Source organism: Triturus cristatus, chromosome 7 (genome assembly GCF_964204655.1).
Source record: "Triturus cristatus chromosome 7, aTriCri1.1, whole genome shotgun sequence".
Lineage (NCBI taxonomy): Eukaryota > Metazoa > Chordata > Amphibia > Caudata > Salamandridae > Triturus > Triturus cristatus.
This window is the reverse complement of record NC_140590.1, coordinates 169,456,824-169,475,178: the sequence shown is the minus strand read 5'-3', so window position 1 is coordinate 169,475,178 and position 18,355 is coordinate 169,456,824. Positions and strand designations below refer to the sequence as shown.

The 18,355-nt window shown below is 43.7% G+C and overlaps 1 protein-coding gene across 1 annotated transcript in view; it reads right to left on the bottom strand.

The window, feature by feature from the left end:
* Window positions 1-18,355, bottom strand: part of LOC146809137 (IgGFc-binding protein-like) — a gene marked incomplete at its 5' end in the record, with an annotated part of 458,615 nt that overhangs the window by 98,330 nt on the left and 341,930 nt on the right. Inside the window, one exon of the mRNA XM_085615951.1 lies at window positions 1,723-2,082. Within this exon, the coding sequence (XP_085472077.1) occupies window positions 1,723-2,082 (360 nt within the window). The remainder of the gene's footprint in view (window positions 1-1,722; window positions 2,083-18,355) is intronic.

Below are 18,355 nucleotides of genomic sequence, written 5' to 3'. Positions count from 1 at the left end.
GCCCTTGTTGATATGCCCCAAAGTATGGATTGGCCAGAGCCAATCAAACATAATTAGTAAAAAGTTTGGTAGATGGTGGATAACTGCATTACATGGGAGTTAACTCATCACTATTAAGAATTAGGATGAGGAAGTAAATCATTTACAGCTCATATTATACATCAGCACACCATATCATTTGATTATAAATGAGCCCCACTAAATTTGATTTATTGAAATTAAGCAGCACTGGGGATCTCATTCCTAGATCTGGAATTTCTGGAAAATCTGATACCATACTTGCCGGTTATGCCTTGATATTAAATTTTCCTCCACCGATTGAGAGATCATTTGGAGAAATTTGAGTTAACGCACTCTGATTTACATTTGCAATCTTTCAAATCCTTTATCATATGTACTAATCCCATTTAGAAGTCTGAAAAGTTTTTTGTCTGCTAAAATGGGATCGTGGATGGAATCAGACTTGGTATCTAGTAAGGATGTGTTGTAGGCATCCCTTCCAAACACTGAATCCTAATGCTATGTATCAATGTTTTGCAAGTGAAATCCGGTCGCAAAACATTGAAAAAATACTGAAACCACAAAATAGGTAGTAACCCATTTGTAAAAAGAAAGGAGTCTTTTGGGGACTCTCAACAAAAAGCTTTTCTTTTTAAAAGCAAGCCTATTTCCTTAATTTCAAAGCAATGGCAAAGAAGGTGGTCTGTCGACTCCACCAAGCCATCAGCCCTGTATTAGCCTCCAACTGTAGTGAATCACAATTTGCAAACTATTACATTAATAAACAATAGGTAGGTTGGGTTGCAACCCAATGCAATTTGAAATTTTATGAACGAACCTATTAATATAAAGGTTGGTTGGTAAAATATTTACGGGTCCCAAAAATACTGGTTGCAATTTGCAACCAGTATCGTGAGACCAATTATTCACACATCTGGCCCTTGATTTCTAAACATTTTTCTTCTTTCAAACCTATTTTCCCCATGCAAACGTTCCTAGGCTTTTCCTAGTATATTGTGCACCAGATGTGCGGTAGTTTTATACATCTGGGAGTGCCAGGATCAAGTGCAAACACTGTTAGCACCCAGTCTAAATAGTTCCCAACATCGCCAGAATGACACTTAACTTACCTTGATATGGAGGCAATCCAACCTGGCTTTTTAAGAGCACCTCTCTTTCTTGCAAATGACGGCCACTCCCTCCCTGCAGAGGTATTACCTTTATTTTGAAGCATTAATAAAGTTTTTGGTGGTTTGCAGGTGAAGTTTCAAAGTAACCACCAGTGCCCTGGTTGCTGTTTTTTAATGCTGCATCCTAAACTGCTGGTAATCAGTGTTTTAAATGATCATTGTACCAGCAAGGAATAGAAGAGTGGCACTGTAAAATGTATGGAATCACAATTAGCAGGTTTGCACTATTGCCACATCAGTAAGACTTCCAAAATGTGCACTCACTCCTTAGATCTGAACTGTATGTTTTTGCAGTTTTATTTATATAGCGCAAAACAAGAATTAAGAGCACATTACAACAAAGCTAGACGGAATGATGCATTTTTCTTAATGATTTTCCCAAAATCACAAAAAGATGAGACAATACAGGGGTTGAACCTGCTTCTACCATCAGTCATTGTTTTGCATTCATCTTTCAGAAATGTACCACTTACCCTATACTTCTGGGAGTCACCTCCCTGTGCCATGTCCTAGAGGAGTTTGTCCCACTTACCCTTACTTCTTGGCTGCTCCTCAAGTCAATCACAGAGGTCTTTGTTACAAATGAAAGGGAGACGCCACCAGGCTGTATGGACGTCATGTAGTTGAACATCACCACGTAGAAGTTGGGATCCGTGAAATTGCAGGTGGAGCTCAGATCCATGCCGATGCGGGCAACATTTTGAAGTGTCCTGAGAATGGTGGGAAGCGGGAAGGTGCACTGGTTGTACAGGGTGTAGCATCCTCGCACCCCATCCCTCAGTGCGCAGGCCGATCCGCTGGCGCAGCTGAACGCGGTGCACTGGACAAGATTGGGACCTCCTTGGCACGTGCATTGCTGAGAACAATCTGCTGACATGATTGACCCTCCATTCTGAAAGCCAAGACACAACATTTGCAACCATCAGGACAGCTGAGGAAGACGTCATGTCACAACAACATGCTAAGCAAGCTTTTTTATCGGCCCCTATAGTAGGACAATTTGGTGTAACGGTAAACCAGCGCATACTTTAATTTAAAGCCATGTCATGATTACATGCCTTTTCTAAAATTAAATATATATATATTTCCATATTGTATATTTAATCTGATCGAATCTGTTTGCTTGGAGAAACTGACATTTTGCGTTGCTAGGTGCGTGAATGGCTTAGGAAAAATTCCATTTTGTGTTGCTCAGTGCGTGAACGGCATCTCAGAAGGCAGCTAAATGAATAGCTAGAGAAGGGCTGCATTAGCCTAAAACATATGATGGGTGTTCTTTCATGTTTCCACATTGTTGTGTTTGCCTGACTGGTACTCCTTCAGCTTGATGGCGTTGCTGCGTTGGTGATGAACGGGTATAATGTTAATTTATATCTAAAGCACTCTGATGCCCACATTCGAGCGCCCCGGCGCTAGGAATCGATGAACACCAGCGTGTAACTGAGAACAATGGCATTCAAACTGCCAGGTTTTAGGTTCTTTTTCTAAAGGTGGCAACTTCTAGTGTCGCTCTTTTGAAGGTAGGTAGGGGCATATCAACAAGGGCTTTATCTCTGCTTTTTTGGCTTTAAAAGCCAAAAAAGCAGAGATAAAACAAGCACCCTATCAACAACAGGGTGCTAACACGCAAATTTGCATGTTAGCACCCTTTTACTCTACGCTTCCCCTTGCATCTCTAATGAGATGCAAAGGGGGCGTTCCAGAGTAAAATAATAGGAGAAATGTCGCTAAGCGACATTTCTCCTATTATCAAGAATATCGCTAACCCTGTTAGAGACAAAAAAAGCAGCGCTAACCGCGGTTAACGCTGCTTTTTTACGTCTGCTAATTTTCAGACTTAGCCATGATATCCTATGGAAGGAGGATATCATGGCTAAGTTTGCCTGTCCCTATCAACAAGCTAACGTGAGATTATCGCTGGGTTTCCAGCGATAATCTCACGTTAGCCTGTTAGCGTGTAGATTTTTATCGCTATTGAGATAAGCGTTGCTGATAGCACGCTATCTCAGCGATAAAAATTCACGCTAGCCGGCGATAATTATCCTCACGCTAAGAGCGCTGAGCGATAATTATCGCCGGTTGTTGTTGATATGCCCCGTAGTTTTTTAAAAATAGTTTGGCCACTCTCTATCTGCGAAGGACCTGCAAACAAGTGCGGCTATTGAAAATGTAGGGGTTTTCACAAGATTGGCGGCTAAGGATGCTAGAATCCTGCAGTGTCTGCAAGGAATGATGAGCAGTTGAATGAGGATAGGGTCATTCTCGTGTAGGGCTCTGATTGTCAGACTAGAAAGGGGCATATTTACAATAAAGTGGCAAAGCGTGCCGTTAAGTCAAAAAGGCTAACGATACGCTTTGTCACTTTAGAAACGCTGGGCTGCATCATATTTACTAGAATATGGTGCAGCCCTGCATTTCCCCCTGCGCTGGCGCTAACTTTAGCTGCCTGGCACCAATGCAGGCACCCTTGCACCATAGTGCAAGAGTGCCTGCGTTGAGGGGAAGATTGTTTATGTGCGGTAAGGTCTCCCTTACGGCACATAAACAATCTTTAAATGCCGTTTTGTAACTTCTTTGTGTGCGCTTAATGGAGCACACATAGAAGTTTCAAAACAGCATTTTTTTAAATGATTTTTTATGTGCACAATGCAGCACACATGGAAACAGCAAAGACGAGGATAAATGAAGCATTTCTCCTTGTTTCGCCTGTTTGAGACCAGCCCTGCCTCCTATTTACGCTGCCCTTAATAGGGGGCAGAGTCAAAATCAATGGGTGTTGTGGTGGAACGCCCACAACAACACCCATTGCCATCCCATTTCAAACTAAGTAGAGTGAAAGGGTGCCTTATTTACAAGGCAGCGTTAAGCCACGTTAAGTGACTTATCACTGCCTTGGGTGCTATGGCTGCCACGGTTGAACACCAGTGAGATGTAGCTGGGATCTTCCAGATCCTCATCTTGCCATTGCTGTCACTGAGCCTGTACCAGATGAGTGCTGCAGGAACCTCGGCACACACATCTCCTCCCCATGACGTGTCAGTGGCACATAGTGATGCAGGCATAACACCACCACACACACCTGACACACACCTGACACATCGGACACAGAAGACGTCTCAGAGGAGCAAGATGCGTGGGGTAATGACTGTGTGAGGAAGGAGGTAGTAGCATTCATCCACGCCACATGGCCTGTCCCTGCCTGGTTCAGCCCTATGTATCATGCCCTGGAACAACACCTTTGTCCCCTGAAACACTCAGCGACATTCACCTGGACCCCGACATGGCCTGCCATAACTGCTCTAATACCAAAGATACAGCAATCCGGCTGCGGACTGAACTCCTTCTCTTCAGATTAACTTTGCATTCCCCCAAGGACTCTGGTTGGCCCACCACTGGGCAACCATGTTATGTGGGCTTGAAATGGCCATGTACTGATCCAGCTCCGACGCCACCCAGAGTGTGAATAAAACATTCCAAATCACACAGATGTGTCATGTCTATGTTCACTCACGTATAAAAGTATGGATGAATGTAGGGACATTGATTGTACAAAAAGGTGCACCCTGGTAAATGTCATCAATGCGCATGTTTGACCCTGACCCACATGGCCAATTAGATGACTGTGAAGGTTTGAACTAGCTGTAGCCTCATTGCACATGGACAACAATCTTGCGACCCCCCCAACATAGACCCACGTCCATGTATTAATTAGGGCTGTGTATAGAAATGTCAAAATGGGTAGCATGCCTGAAGTAGTGTCCTCCATCGCATGTGGCTACAGAACATCTCTTCGCATGACCTACTCACACACATCGGTGTGGACACAGCCTGTTTTGATGGATCACATTGATCTACATGACAAGAAGTTGGACACCATACTCACATTGCTGAAGACACGTAAGAGCACAGGTCTAACAGCAACTATCCCAAACATAATGTCTGGCTCACAGAGGTGGAGCTGCCAACAGGGACTCACCACCAATGTTAATGTGGCAGTCTGTCCCTCCCTGTGTAAGGACAATGCTCATTGAGGCACACGATTTGTCATACTAATCAACACTCATCACAGTTGTACACTGGTGAAGTTGTGTAGACTTTATTAGCATGCGGGTGTCAGTATGGGCAAGGAAAGGGCCACGACATGCAGACAAATGCTTAAGACACTTATAGGCAGCATGGGAACATGTCGGGGTGCAAGAAATGGGGAGGCAAAAATTAACACAAATCATTACGATGGCAGAGCCCACCTTGCCTTGCTGGTTGAGTCATGTGATGTTTGGTGTCTGCTCATTGCCCCGTGTCAGGGGACATGACTTACAGCCCATGGGATCTGCATAGAGCTGTACCACCGGACTGCGCCGACTGTCTGCTCTGCTGACAGTGAGTAGGTGAATGGGTCCAACAAGGTCACATGTCGTGCTACATTGCCATGTGTGTAGTCTCCCTCCAGCAGTATGTCAGATTTAGGAACGTTGCCAAATGATGCTCTGGAGCTCCGCCCATGGGGCTGCTTCACTTTGCACAGGTGTGTAACAACACGTGTAGGTGCACGCACATGCATTCTGAGTCCGGGCGAATGCAGACATGTCCACTGTTGTTCTGGGATATGTGACCATTCCTTCACGATGCAACAAGGTGTTGGGACCTGTGCTCTGGGTGTCAATCAGTTGTGGCTGCAGGAACGTAGTTACTCGTCCATGAATGCGAGCGCAGCTTCATAGGCAATCAGTTCCAGAAGTACATCATTCTCGAGTTCAAGGAACACGAGGGAGAGCCAATCCATTAACTGGTAAGGACAGATTGCCCCGTCCACGCAGTTTCACCAATCCACAAAACAGCAAAATAGGGGAGCGCCTCGATGTGGTCACTGCACACAATGACTTTTGCAATCTCCCATCCACTACTGCCAGCACATATGCCACAGATCAAGGCATCCCATGCACGGGTATCCCTGTTGCACTCCTGTTCGTGAGCCAACAGTGGGCGCACACACAAATCATAATCCAGTTCAGCTACCATTGTGTTGGACAGGCAGACCTCCATGGGCCACTCAAATGTGCATGATCAACAGTGGAACCAGGGCTGGACGCATGTAGCGTACGCAAGACGGAAACTTAGACGGTAACTGATTCGCAAAACTGCCAGTGACAGCGATCCCAACAGATGCAGCATTTGTGCACGGTACAGTTCCACGTGACAGGGGTTGTGCATGTGCCCAGGATTGCCTGCCATTGCGTTTGTTAGTCTCGTACCACTAGCACTCCTGAGACCGGCAGCAGATTTGTGGATGATATGCCGCAGCTTGGAGCAATGAGTCGTATGTGTGTTCAACGTTTGGACATATGGGTTGTTTTTTACCAATGTGTCAGGGGCATCCCATGCAGATGTACTCTTGAGCAGGGACAAGTGTGTGTGGGGTGTGGACACGTTGGTCTTTCATTAGCGCAGTTCGTGGTGTGGGAGTCGTCAGAGTCTGGTATGGTATATCAGTCAGGGGGTGCCGGCCGCATTCAAGACCAAGGTCGGAGGTTCGGATGTCCTTCCGCCATGTGTATTGAGAAAAAGGAGCTTTCATGCCTAATTTTAGTCTGACTTTTGCTTGCATTTCTGAAATGTGATGTGGCTTTCGAGCTGAAATTGATGCCAGGCCTTAGATTTAGGGTGCACCAATTGCGAAACACACAAAACAGTTGGCATGTATGAGCCAAGGGCCCGATTGGCTTGCGCTCCTTGTTCAGTCTCTCTCTTTCTCCTCTTTCTTTCTCTCTCTCTCTCTTTCTCTCTCTCTCTATGTCCTTTGATGAGTGCTTGACACACCCTCTTATCTTGGATATTGTCTTGCAGGCTGTCACTTACAGATTGTCTAGGGATGACCCGCCATGACTCTTCCAAATAGTTGTTTGGAGACAAGTTTGATTGTGATATTTTGTTTGGACTTTCAAAGGTGAATGATTGATTCTGCTTTTTCTGTACTCACATGACTGATATTTGCTGTAATTCTGTGACATCAGGCGAATGCTTTTGTCCATGATTTCGTGACGTTGATGTGCAATCTCTTGCTCCAGAGGAGGTGGGGGTGGTTCGGGGGTTGGCGGTGGGTGTCGTGGCCCTCTTGGGGGTCCAAGCTGCATGATCATTGGCTCCATGGCACCTGTTGTTCTTCAGGTGTGGCTCTGGGCTAGACTCCCTTTTCTGGTGCAGGTTATAGTCTGACTTTACACCAGGTGAGAGCAGGTGTTAAATTCATGCTGCTAACGCATCACCTGTTTTGTGATGTTATTGCCGATCTGGCTGGTCGTTGAGAATGTTGTGACTTGGTGTTGTTGTGACTTATTGCACGGGAACTCTACTCTGCATCTCATTAGCGTTAGTTGCCGGGGTCATCTGTGGCGATGTTTTTTTTTGGCTGCTATCATGGGTAAACTGGTGATATGGGCTGTTAGCACCAGCTTGTGAATGGGGCGATAGATTTATCGCGACTTTGGCTGCAATACAGTGCCGATAACTCGGCAATGGATCCTTGAGAATATGCCTCTAAGTCTTTGAGACAATAATAAGAAACAAGTCCGGGTGGACCTAATTTCAGTGTGAAATGGAAACCCCGTGGGTGAGATTAAGGACTGGATTGCAGAAGCCTTTGGGGTGACCCAGAGCTCCGATAGAGAAGATTGCCTATGATTTGAAGTCAATATCTATAGAAGAAAATGAAATGGCAATCTTCTGCCAAGGTCCAAAGAGATGAACCCTCCCCTTCTTATCTATTCTAGTTCTATGATTGTCTTGTGCCAGATATTAGTTTGTATGATTTTTTTCCATAGTATCGTAGCAAATTGTATTGAGGACGAAAATTTAAGTGGCAGTGATCAATGTTTTAAGTGTAATATTTCACACTGTGGTTAAAAGACCTGGCCCTTCGATGCGATTGGCCATTTCACTGGGCGCATCGAAATTATAACTTGTTTGTGTTTCACATGGAAATTTTGATTACTGAAACAAGACGAAAACAAGACGAAATCTCCATGTTCCCTCATATTTCCGCGTGTTATTCCTGATAGAGCGCCATGAGGTTCTGAGATTTGTAGGGGTGCATCATATTCACCGTTAGTCAGCACCCACATATTAATCAATGTATGTTTAGAAGTGCCATAGAAATGTATTGCTGTATTTGTCTAGCATAGAAGTGATTAGGAAGTAATAACGTTTGTGAAGATCAACGTCGCAAGCTATTGTGAATGTATTAGTAACAAGTACAATGATTAGTTTCCGTATAATGCAATGTATTAGAATAAACGTGTGCCATGTTAGAATTAAATGTGTAAGCTGCTTATTTACTCAAAGGAGAATAATGAACTAATGCTTAGAATGTGATTTAGTCATGTGTTTAATTTTGTAAAGGCCCGATCGTATATGCGTTAGAAGAGAAGGCCTGTTTATTTCTTATGTTAGTTAATGTTGTAGGCCGAAAATGATTCCCTTGGTAAAGGCTTCACTTGAAGAGAAATGTAAAATCCTGAGACGTGAAGTGTTTCTTTTCTCGTTCCCATGTTTCTGTTGCAGGTGCAAGGACATTTAGCTCGTTAGTGAGAATAGGTCTTTGTTTTAGGAGTTAGGATGCTGTGAGAAGCCAACAGGGGAGTGTATTGGAATATGAATCAGATACATTTGCCGAGAAAAGGTGCCTGAGACCCAAGGTCAAGCTAACGAACGTTGGACGACAGACAGCTCCTGATGGAAAATTTCCGAAGGAAGACCAGGCTGAAGAGCTGTGCCTAAGGGCGTGTTCTACGATTTTGGGGGTTTGTATTAGGGACAGTGCCCCATGGGTTGTGCAGATGAGGCTTAGACGGGAAGCTAGAAGGAGCATCTTATATCGAGCTCTGACTAAGTGAACGAACTTCTTAGGAGGTCTTCACTTCTGACACCTTTTTCTTGATTCTCTTGCCTGGGAGGGAATGCTAAGTAGGGATGTCACCTTAGAGTTAGTGTAGGGATAGAATTGTTTTCTTGACTGATGATTCCAAAAATTTATATAAGCATAACGATCATCTTTTCGAAGCTTCTAGAATCTGTAATTCTTTTCATTTTTAGCCGAATGAGAATTTTGCGTAGGCTTGCATTTGTATTAGTGCCCATTTATCTTTTGCACCTTGTGTTGAGGTGTCTGTATGTTTAGATGTTTTTGATTATGATAAAATCTTACAAATTTTAGATTTGGAGTCAGTGGTCCTTCCCGAATGAAATCAAATTGTGGTAGATATATTTTGATAATTGTGTTTATCCCCTCTACGCTATCTGGCAGATAAAAATATCCTGGCGACCTGTGAGGGTTCTTGTGGATAATTAGGTAGACAAGAATCCGGTCTTATCAGTTGGTAGCAGAGTAGGATGGGTATTTCCGATAGCGAGGGAAGATCTAGATTAGGATAAGTGATCCTTGAGGCCCACAGAAGTCAAGTGATGGTGACTCATCAGATGGTGAGCAGCGGATGACGGCGGCTGATGGAGATTGACGGAGAGTAGCGGTGTGGCAGAAAGCAGCAGTTCGAGGAGGAGTGATTATGAATAGGGTGAGATGTTTGTAGATTGCGGTGTTGATTTGGTGTGTGATGTCTTGCGGAGTTTGGAGTGAGTGTTGAGTCTTAGGCTCGACGAGTAGCTTAAGCGATTGTGGTGTGGAAGACACCCAAGTTAGATTTTGTTGACCACCGAAAGGGGATCGTGAGATGTCATCGATCACCCAGACCGAGATAGGGGGTGCGAATGTGTGAGTGCGTGAGTAACCGACGCTGGTCGTGGGTTGTTGTACGTGGAAATTGAGCATTTGTAACCTATCAGAGGTGATTGTCTGGTCGGACGTGGACAGACAGTTGCCAACCGAGGCCGACAATTTCGAGAGACTGTGGACGGACAGTCAGAGAAGTAACTTGTTTGGGACAAACGGTTATTTCAGCGTATGAATGGGACGAGTGCAAGGGTGAGACGTGAGTTGTGAAGGAGGGGAACTGCTGCGAGCGGAGGAAAAGTGACGTCAGAAGGTGTCGCGCTGCGATAGGTCGGTTGGTGTGAGTCGTGCTGCTATTGGCGGGTTGGACATCAGGAAGTGGACGAAAATATTGTGTGCGATTAAAATTTGTCTATCATGAAGTGTTTTAAATTTTTCCGAGAATTGTGTAGAGGTGACAAACATGTGGTTACTCGTGGGGGAGAAGAGGCCCCTCCCGAGGATACTCCGGCACATTATATGGCAAGAAATGTGGGGTTGCATACCATAATTTGGCTTGAGAATTGGCATAAGATGACACAGGGTGAAGGAGAATTAGCTTTCCCGCGATATGGCTCATTCAGGTTGGAAGTGTTGTATCAGTTGAAGTCTGTGATGGCGGCTTTACGACCTTTGCCGAGACCAAGTCAGTTTGAAGCATTGCATGCATGGACTAGAGCAGCACATGATAGGAAAAGAGATCGAAGTCAGGAGAGGGTGAAAAAGTCAATCAAGGCATTTCAGAATGCGAGATGGGATGCAGAAGAGAAAAGATGGAGAGTACAAACAATAGGAGTCAGGTTGTATCCCTTATTGGTAAAAACTGATGGCTCGAAGACAAAGAGTGTGGATGATGATGATGACAGTGACACAGATGATAGCCTGCTAGAGAGGTTGTTATCAGAGAGACCACCTCCATACAATCCTGATCTTTGCGAGGGGAAATCGGCTCAGACAGAAGGGACTAGTGGAGTACCGACCCTGTCAGAGGTGAGAGTGGAAGGGAAGATCTCGTCAGGAGCTGAGGGTACTAGAAATCAACGTCACTATAATTTCACTCCAACTGACCAGAACCGGTCAAATTCAATATATGTCGATGGAACGTTATGATGAAGCTATTGTGGGGAAAAGTTAACTCTACCAATAGGTGAGCAAGGAAACAATTCCTTTTGGTTTAGGTACCCTCACACACCCTAGAGGTGTCATGCTTCATCATCGGGTCACCCCAACGCCTAAAAGTCGGGGTGGGCTCGACCACAGTATTGGGAGCTCTTTGAAGATGTTTTTTTGACCAGGGGGGCTAGAAGATTAAAAAACCTCAGACAGATCCCCGATATCCCTTTATTTATGGGTCTGTCTGGGATACTAAAAATATTTCAATAAGGTTTTTTGTAGGATAATTATGGTCCTATGACCCTAGTGCCAACATGTTTCAGTCCAACTTTGGCCGTGAAGGTCCAGGACTGTCTTCAGGGCAAACAGAAGGCCTCCCAGGGTAACAGAGGTAGGAATTCCCTATCCTGTGTATTGGTGTAAGGGCAGAGTAGCTGCTCCTTAAAAAATGACTGATCAATTAATCTGTCATGCTTTATCTTCCATCTGAAAAAAAGAAGAGAACAAAAGAAGGGGGGGGAACAAACAACAAACAGTTTGTACTTGTAGGTTTTGTTATTTGTCATTCCCACATTCGTGTTCATGGTGTATACCACCTACATGTGTTAGGTGATCATAAGGCCAGGTGGTGTACAATTCATTCCATCCATGTGCCACTCATATCAATATCTGTACACTTAGTCAGAGTGCCAGATATATTGTGCGGTGGCGAGATCGCTCGCATCCTAACTGTTTTGTCATCCCAGTTAGTATTCACTATCAATGTAAAAACACTCTCTTATGTACCAATCACTCTCAACATTCTCACCATATTCGTGATTCATCATGGTATTATTCTTAACCATGCGTGATTACAATACGAACAATGTGTGCTATTGCTGTGACATTCTACACACATGCACTCACTCTTACCCGTATTTTGAATGGGGTCCGTTTCTCAGGGGATCGTAAGGCTGTTAGGGGGTAGCTCTGTAGTCACACTCTATTCGTAGGAAAACCGGAATGTGAAAAGAATGAGGAAATATAGAGGCAGTCTTCGTAGGAGTTTAAAAATTCTCTCTGGCTAAAAATCCATCCCAGTGAGGATGAAGATCTCTACAGAATAAAATTACCAACTCCCGTTTCTCTACCCCACTTACTTCGTCAAGAGTCCTGCCCCGTCTGTGCACCTACTTGGTCTCGATCCCCGGCGTTTCGCGCCGAGTATCATCTGGTCGGAATGTTTATACTTCCGTGTTTGGTGAACGATGTTGTGATTGGTCAATGATCTCGCGAGATGTGTTACGTCAGCGTGTGTCCCGTCTATGGCGGTAATGTGATTTGTAAAACTCCGCTTTACCGGATGGTATCACACAGACGGCAGCATACCCTTGTTCTAATATTCTTTCTAAATAGAGGAATATGTACCCAGATTTGTTCTAAATGGGAATAGTCTGTGTTTATTCTCTCGATGTGTATAGGACACGTGATCGGATGCCAGGTCCAATCAGATTGGATGGGATTTGTAGTTCTAAAGACTGAGACCCCGGGGAGATGTAGTTTAATCCCTGAAGATTGTGACGTAGTCCCGTTATTGGCGGTAAAAAGATGTGTACAATTACACTCTACCAGATGGTATTATACGGACGGGGGCATACCCTTGTTCTAATATTAACTCTAACTAGAGGTATATGTGCCCAGATTTATGTTAAAATTGGGAACAGTTTGCATTGATTTTTTCAGTGTGTGTAGGACACGTGATCGGATGTTAAGTCCAACACAAATTTAACAGAAATTGTAGTTCCAAAAACTATGACCACAGGGAATTATAGTTTTTTTCTTTTCTTTATGAAGAATGTGGCAATAGCGAGGGCTAGATTTCCTATTCATATTTAACCGTATTAAAAGGTTCTGTGTACGGCTAAAATAGGGACTTAAAGATGAAATTGCTTTGAAAGAAAACACAATGTTTACAAATGCCAGGGTATCGTCCAGCGCACCTTGAAGTTGTATTAGTATTTCAAGATAAGAAGGATAGATCGTGTGTTTATATGAGGACCTATCTTGGGGTTTGTTTGTGTTTCACAAGTTTATGTTCTTATATGTAGGAATTACATCTTGCATATCCCGGATTATGTTATTACCTCTGGTATTAACCAGTATGATAAATATTGGATCAACAGTGGTCATTATAGTTGTTAATCACATTCGATACTGTTTAAAATGTGAGATTGGAGGCTCTACTTATTAAGTTGATTCCAAGGAATGGAATCGTTGAGACCTGTTTCATGGGTTTTCAGCCGATAGACCCATCGCTGCTCTCTCTCTAAGAGTTTTTTTTGGTGGTTGCCTTTATTTTTGATTTTCTCAAGAACAGTCCAATTTAAATCTGTATCACTGTGATTCTTTTCGTTATAGTGTGCTGTTAGTTTTGTGGCTGTGATCATTCTCCGTATGGTGCTCCTATGTTCACCAATGCGGATTTTGACTTTTCGACTGGTCATCCCAATGTAAATCAATCCGCATGGACATTTTATCATGTAAATGACTGATTCCGAATTGCAATTGGTATGTGACCTTTGCTCCCAAGGTGATTGTAGGCCCAAATCCAGTGTCTTGCTGTGCTCAGTGAACGGACATGCAACACATGAGCCGCAAGGGTAATGTCCGATGACAGGGGAAATACCCCAAAGAGTTGTCTGATTCACACTTCTGGGTGTAGTGGTGTTGGTATGGACTAGAGCATCTCTTAAGCTGCAGTTCTTTCTGAATGAAAACATGGGTTTTCGAAAGTCAATCTGTTTGATGTCAATATGGACCATTTCTTGTTTATTATTTTTTTCAATTCGTTTGATAATGAGTTGTATGTTGTTACACAAATCAACTGTTCCGGCTGGTTTTTCATATGTGTTTCCAAGAGAGCCTCTCATGGAGTGTTACGTGCCCTTTTGTTGGCCCTGTCCACAATCTTCATTGGATACTTCTTCTGTTTAAGCTTGTTCGTCAACACTGCTGCTTCTTGTTTGTAAGTTTGGAGGTTAGAGCAGTTTCTGCGGATTCTCAGAAATTGACCTATTGGAAGGTTTTCTCTTAGGGAACGTGGATGAGCACTGTCAAATCTTAATAGGCTGTTCCTATCCGTTGGTTTGGTATACAAGGAACTTTCAACAGTGCCATTCTTCGCTGTGAACGTAACATCCAGAAAAGAAATTCTCTCCCTATGTAAATTCATTGTGAATTGAAGATGGGGGGGTTAAGGGAGTTAATCCACGTCTTAAACTCGTTGAGGCTCGTCAGTTCACCCTTCCAAATCATAAAGACATCGTCTATATATCTGTACCATTTTTGGATGTTCTCACTAAACGGGTTGTGTGTCCATATATGTTGGTCTTCAAAGACACTGACATACAGACATGCCAGACTAGGGGCAAAAGTGCTGCCCATAGACGTGCCATGGATCTGTAGATACATTTGTTCCTCAAAAATAAAGAAATTTTCAGTAAGGGCCAGACGTATAAGGGTGATCACCCATTCAACTGGAGCTGCCCATTGCCAGTCCTCTTGTCCCAAAATCTCTTGGACTGCTCTAATACTCTCTGTCTGAGGAATATTTGTGTATAGAGCTTCAACGTCCAAACAGACTAGAAAATTTTCTGTGGGGTTATATTCCACCTGTGTGAGAAGGTTAAAAATATGTTTAGTGTCTTGTACATATGATTTAATCTTCTTCACCAGGGGACGTAGGAACCAGTCCGTGTATTTATACAATGGTTCCAAAATGGAGCCAATCCCGGAGACTATGGGTCTGCCAGGGGGGGGGGACTTTCCTTTGTGAATTTTGGGGATGGTATAAAACAGTGGAATCCTAGGATCTTCCTGATTAAGGAAGGCATGCTCCTTCTTAGTAATCCACTCTTGAGTGAGAGCATCTGTTGTAAGTGCCAGGATGGTTGTTTTTAAACGTTGTGTTGGATCCCTGTTAATCTTTTTGTAATATCTGGTGTCCGCCAGTAGATTCAAACAAGCTGTTCTGTAAGCGTTAGTGCTTTGGATTACGGTTGCTCCTCCCTTGTCGGCCGGTTTTATTATTATGTCCGACCTGGATTGGAGGGATGTCAATGCCTTCCGTTCTTTGTTGCTAAGGTTGTTAAATCCATTCCTCTTAGGTTGTAGTGACTCGACATCTTTTGTGACAGATTCTTCAAAAGCAAGTACCTCTGGTGGCATCATATTTGTAGGTGGAAAAAAGGTAGATTTTAGTTTCAGATTGGTGTAGACGTCATTTTCCATGGGCTTCTCTTTATCCAAGAAAAAGGTTTTCAAGCGTATTTTTCTGAAAAAATCGCCCAATTCGCAGCGTAGACGAAATTTGTCCAAATACGTAGTAGGGACAAATCCCAATCCCTTGTTCAAGACACTTTGTTCATCTGTGGTGAGGACGATCTCAGTGAGGTTCACCACTAGTCCTTCGTCTTGCTCGTGCTGGGCTGCTGGTCCCTGGCGCTGCTCCTTGTATTCATCGTACTCCTGTCTTCTTCCCACTGGATCCTTTTGTTGCCTCTTCTCCCACGTCTCCCTCGTCTTCCGCCCTGACCTAAAAAATGTTGATTAAAGTCAGGCTGGAAGTATGGGCCTGTTGGAAATTGAGGGGGTCCATGAAACTGAACTGGGCCAAAAGGTCCCGGCCAGGGGTACATCTGTTGATGTCCATATCTTTGATTATAATTTCCTCTGCGTGGTCTCCTTGTTTTCCCTCGCCAGCTCTTGTTTGACCCATCACTAGACCAGTCATCGTATTCGGAGTCAGATGATGCTGTATGATAAGCCCAAAGTATGAGAGGCAACACAAAAATAAAATAGCTGGTATACTGTGATATTACACAATTAACGTGCCAGTGGACAAGCGTAGGCGATGAAAAGTTATCCAAAGCAACAATAATTCGGAATAGTCCAAGCTGTATTGTTCCAGCAAAGAACAAACCCTGAGTACATTCGGAGCGTAGTGTCAAGCAGTTCACAGGAGTCGATAACGTAGTTACGAAACACCATCGCCTACGCTTGTCCACTGGCAATATAACTCGATTCTTGCACATTGGAAATCTTCCACATTACTACAACTCAACAATCGTGTTCTACTAAGTTCGACAGCTTGATTCGTTGCCCTGAAGAAGCCCATGTTTGGGCGAAACGCGTTGGCTGTGGATATAACAACACCATCACAATAAAGAAGAAATTTGAAAAACTGCTTAGCTCTTTGTGCGTTACGTTAATTGTGTAATATCACAGTATACCAGCTATTTTATTTTTGTGTTGCCTCTCATACTTTGGGCTTATCATTATTGTTTATAGTCTTTTAAGCGGCTGACTATTTGAGGTGGGCAACGTACACACTACTCGTAAGTGACTTGTTCAGGCAGTGCGAATGTGCTCAAACCCAGCTGCTTACTTCTCATATATCTAGATGATGCTGTATGTTCACTCCGTCCTGAACCTGAGTCAGAAGGTTCCTGACTCTTGTAGTCGTCTTTGATATATGGGTAAACCCTCTCATGCCTGAACTTTTTCAGGTCTTTTTGTAGCTTGTTGATCTTATTCTGCATGAGGTAATCTTTATGTTCATTTATTTCTTTCTTAACCTCTTCAAGCTTCTTTTTATAAAGGGTTAGTTTGATTTCGGTCAGTAATGAGTCCTCGCTTATTTTCATTTTTATTAGTAGGGCTTCTGAAAGACGTTTAGCTGTGTTTATAATTAGAATTAACCAATCACGTGAGCATCTCCAGGCAATTAGGGACCATTCCTTCTTGAATTGTGGATCATCAAGAAATATCCTTGGTGCATTTGTCACTAATAGTCCTGTTGGTGCAACGTTGCCACGGAGATATTCTGTCATGATTGCCCCATGTAGAAGTATTTTCATTTGGTTCCGTTTCAGTTCTTTAAGTTCGTCCCAGTTACTGGGCTTGTGTGAGAGACTGGTTGATGTTTGTGTCAGTTAAGAGGGATGGGCCCGCTAATATGGCGCATGCATCCTCATCAGAGTAACCGATACCGTATAATTCCGCCATTGTCACCGTTGTCTGTGAGAGGTGAGGTAGATGTTTTTTCGAAATATGGTGAGGCAATGTCAAATAAGAGTGATAGGCCAAGGTAAGAGAGAGATAAAATACATTGATATATTTAAAATCAGGAATTTCCTGTAAGTTATCCCTACAGCTGTGTGCTGCGCTAATGATGTGTACACAAAAGGCTATTGAAAAACGTTTTTCATTTGCCAAGGGGGTGGAGAGGATTCAATGTCAGAGTGATACCTCCCTATATAATCAACATCACTATAATTTCACTCCAACTGACCAGAACCGGTCAAATTCAATATATGTCGATGGAACGAGCCTGTAGCCAGCACAGAGGTCGGGAGAGGTGTGTGGTTACCAGATGCTCTATAGGTACCGGTCACCATTGGACCTATTGTTTCTGTCTATGACCCAGATCAAGAGAAGGTTGGAAGTTCAGTGCAGTCAGTTGTAGGAGCGAGGAGTGTGGCCGAGGAAAATGGATCAGTGAGTGGAATGGAGCAAACTCCAAAGCCTATAGAATGGAGTACGCCATTACCAGCTACAGCAGACTCCTCTAGGGGACAGGGAGAGTCGAGACCAGTGAGACAAAGGTCTTTGGTGGAGTCAAGATCAGATTTGCGAATGTGGGCACCGCCAGTGAGGGATCAGAATCAGAGCGTGAGGACAGCAGAAAGTGAACGAGGCATGATAGTGAATCGTTCCGTTCCTATGAGGATGTCAGAAGAGAGTAGATCTCAGGAACTGGAATGTGAGTACGATGAAAGAGATGGAGCAACTTGTAGGGAAGTACTGAAGGGAGCCCTGAAAGGGAAGATGTTGGATGTTGTGAGGCTGAAGGCAGAGGTAGATGAGATAATAAGTGAAAATTTGCCTCTTGAGAGGGTCTACATGTATGAACAAGATGAGTTACTCTTTGTAGCGAAGGATGTGACTCACGAGGCACGAACTGCACATGAGAAGTTGTCCGAATTGGCCAAAAGGTATGATGTGGATTTGTCTAAAACAAAATCATTGCAAGGAAGTCATAGATTGCAGTATAGTGATCAGGAACTGGTAGAGAAAAGGGTCATGGGATTGAGAGCCCATATCAAATATTTGATTATAGCAATGCGTGCATGGATCATGCTTGATAAGTGGGAAGAAAGATGGTCCAAAAAGAAAAGCTCTAGGAGAACAATGGGAGAGACGCCCTCTCCGGGTGGGGAGATGACGGAGGTAGGGAATTACCCTTTACGAG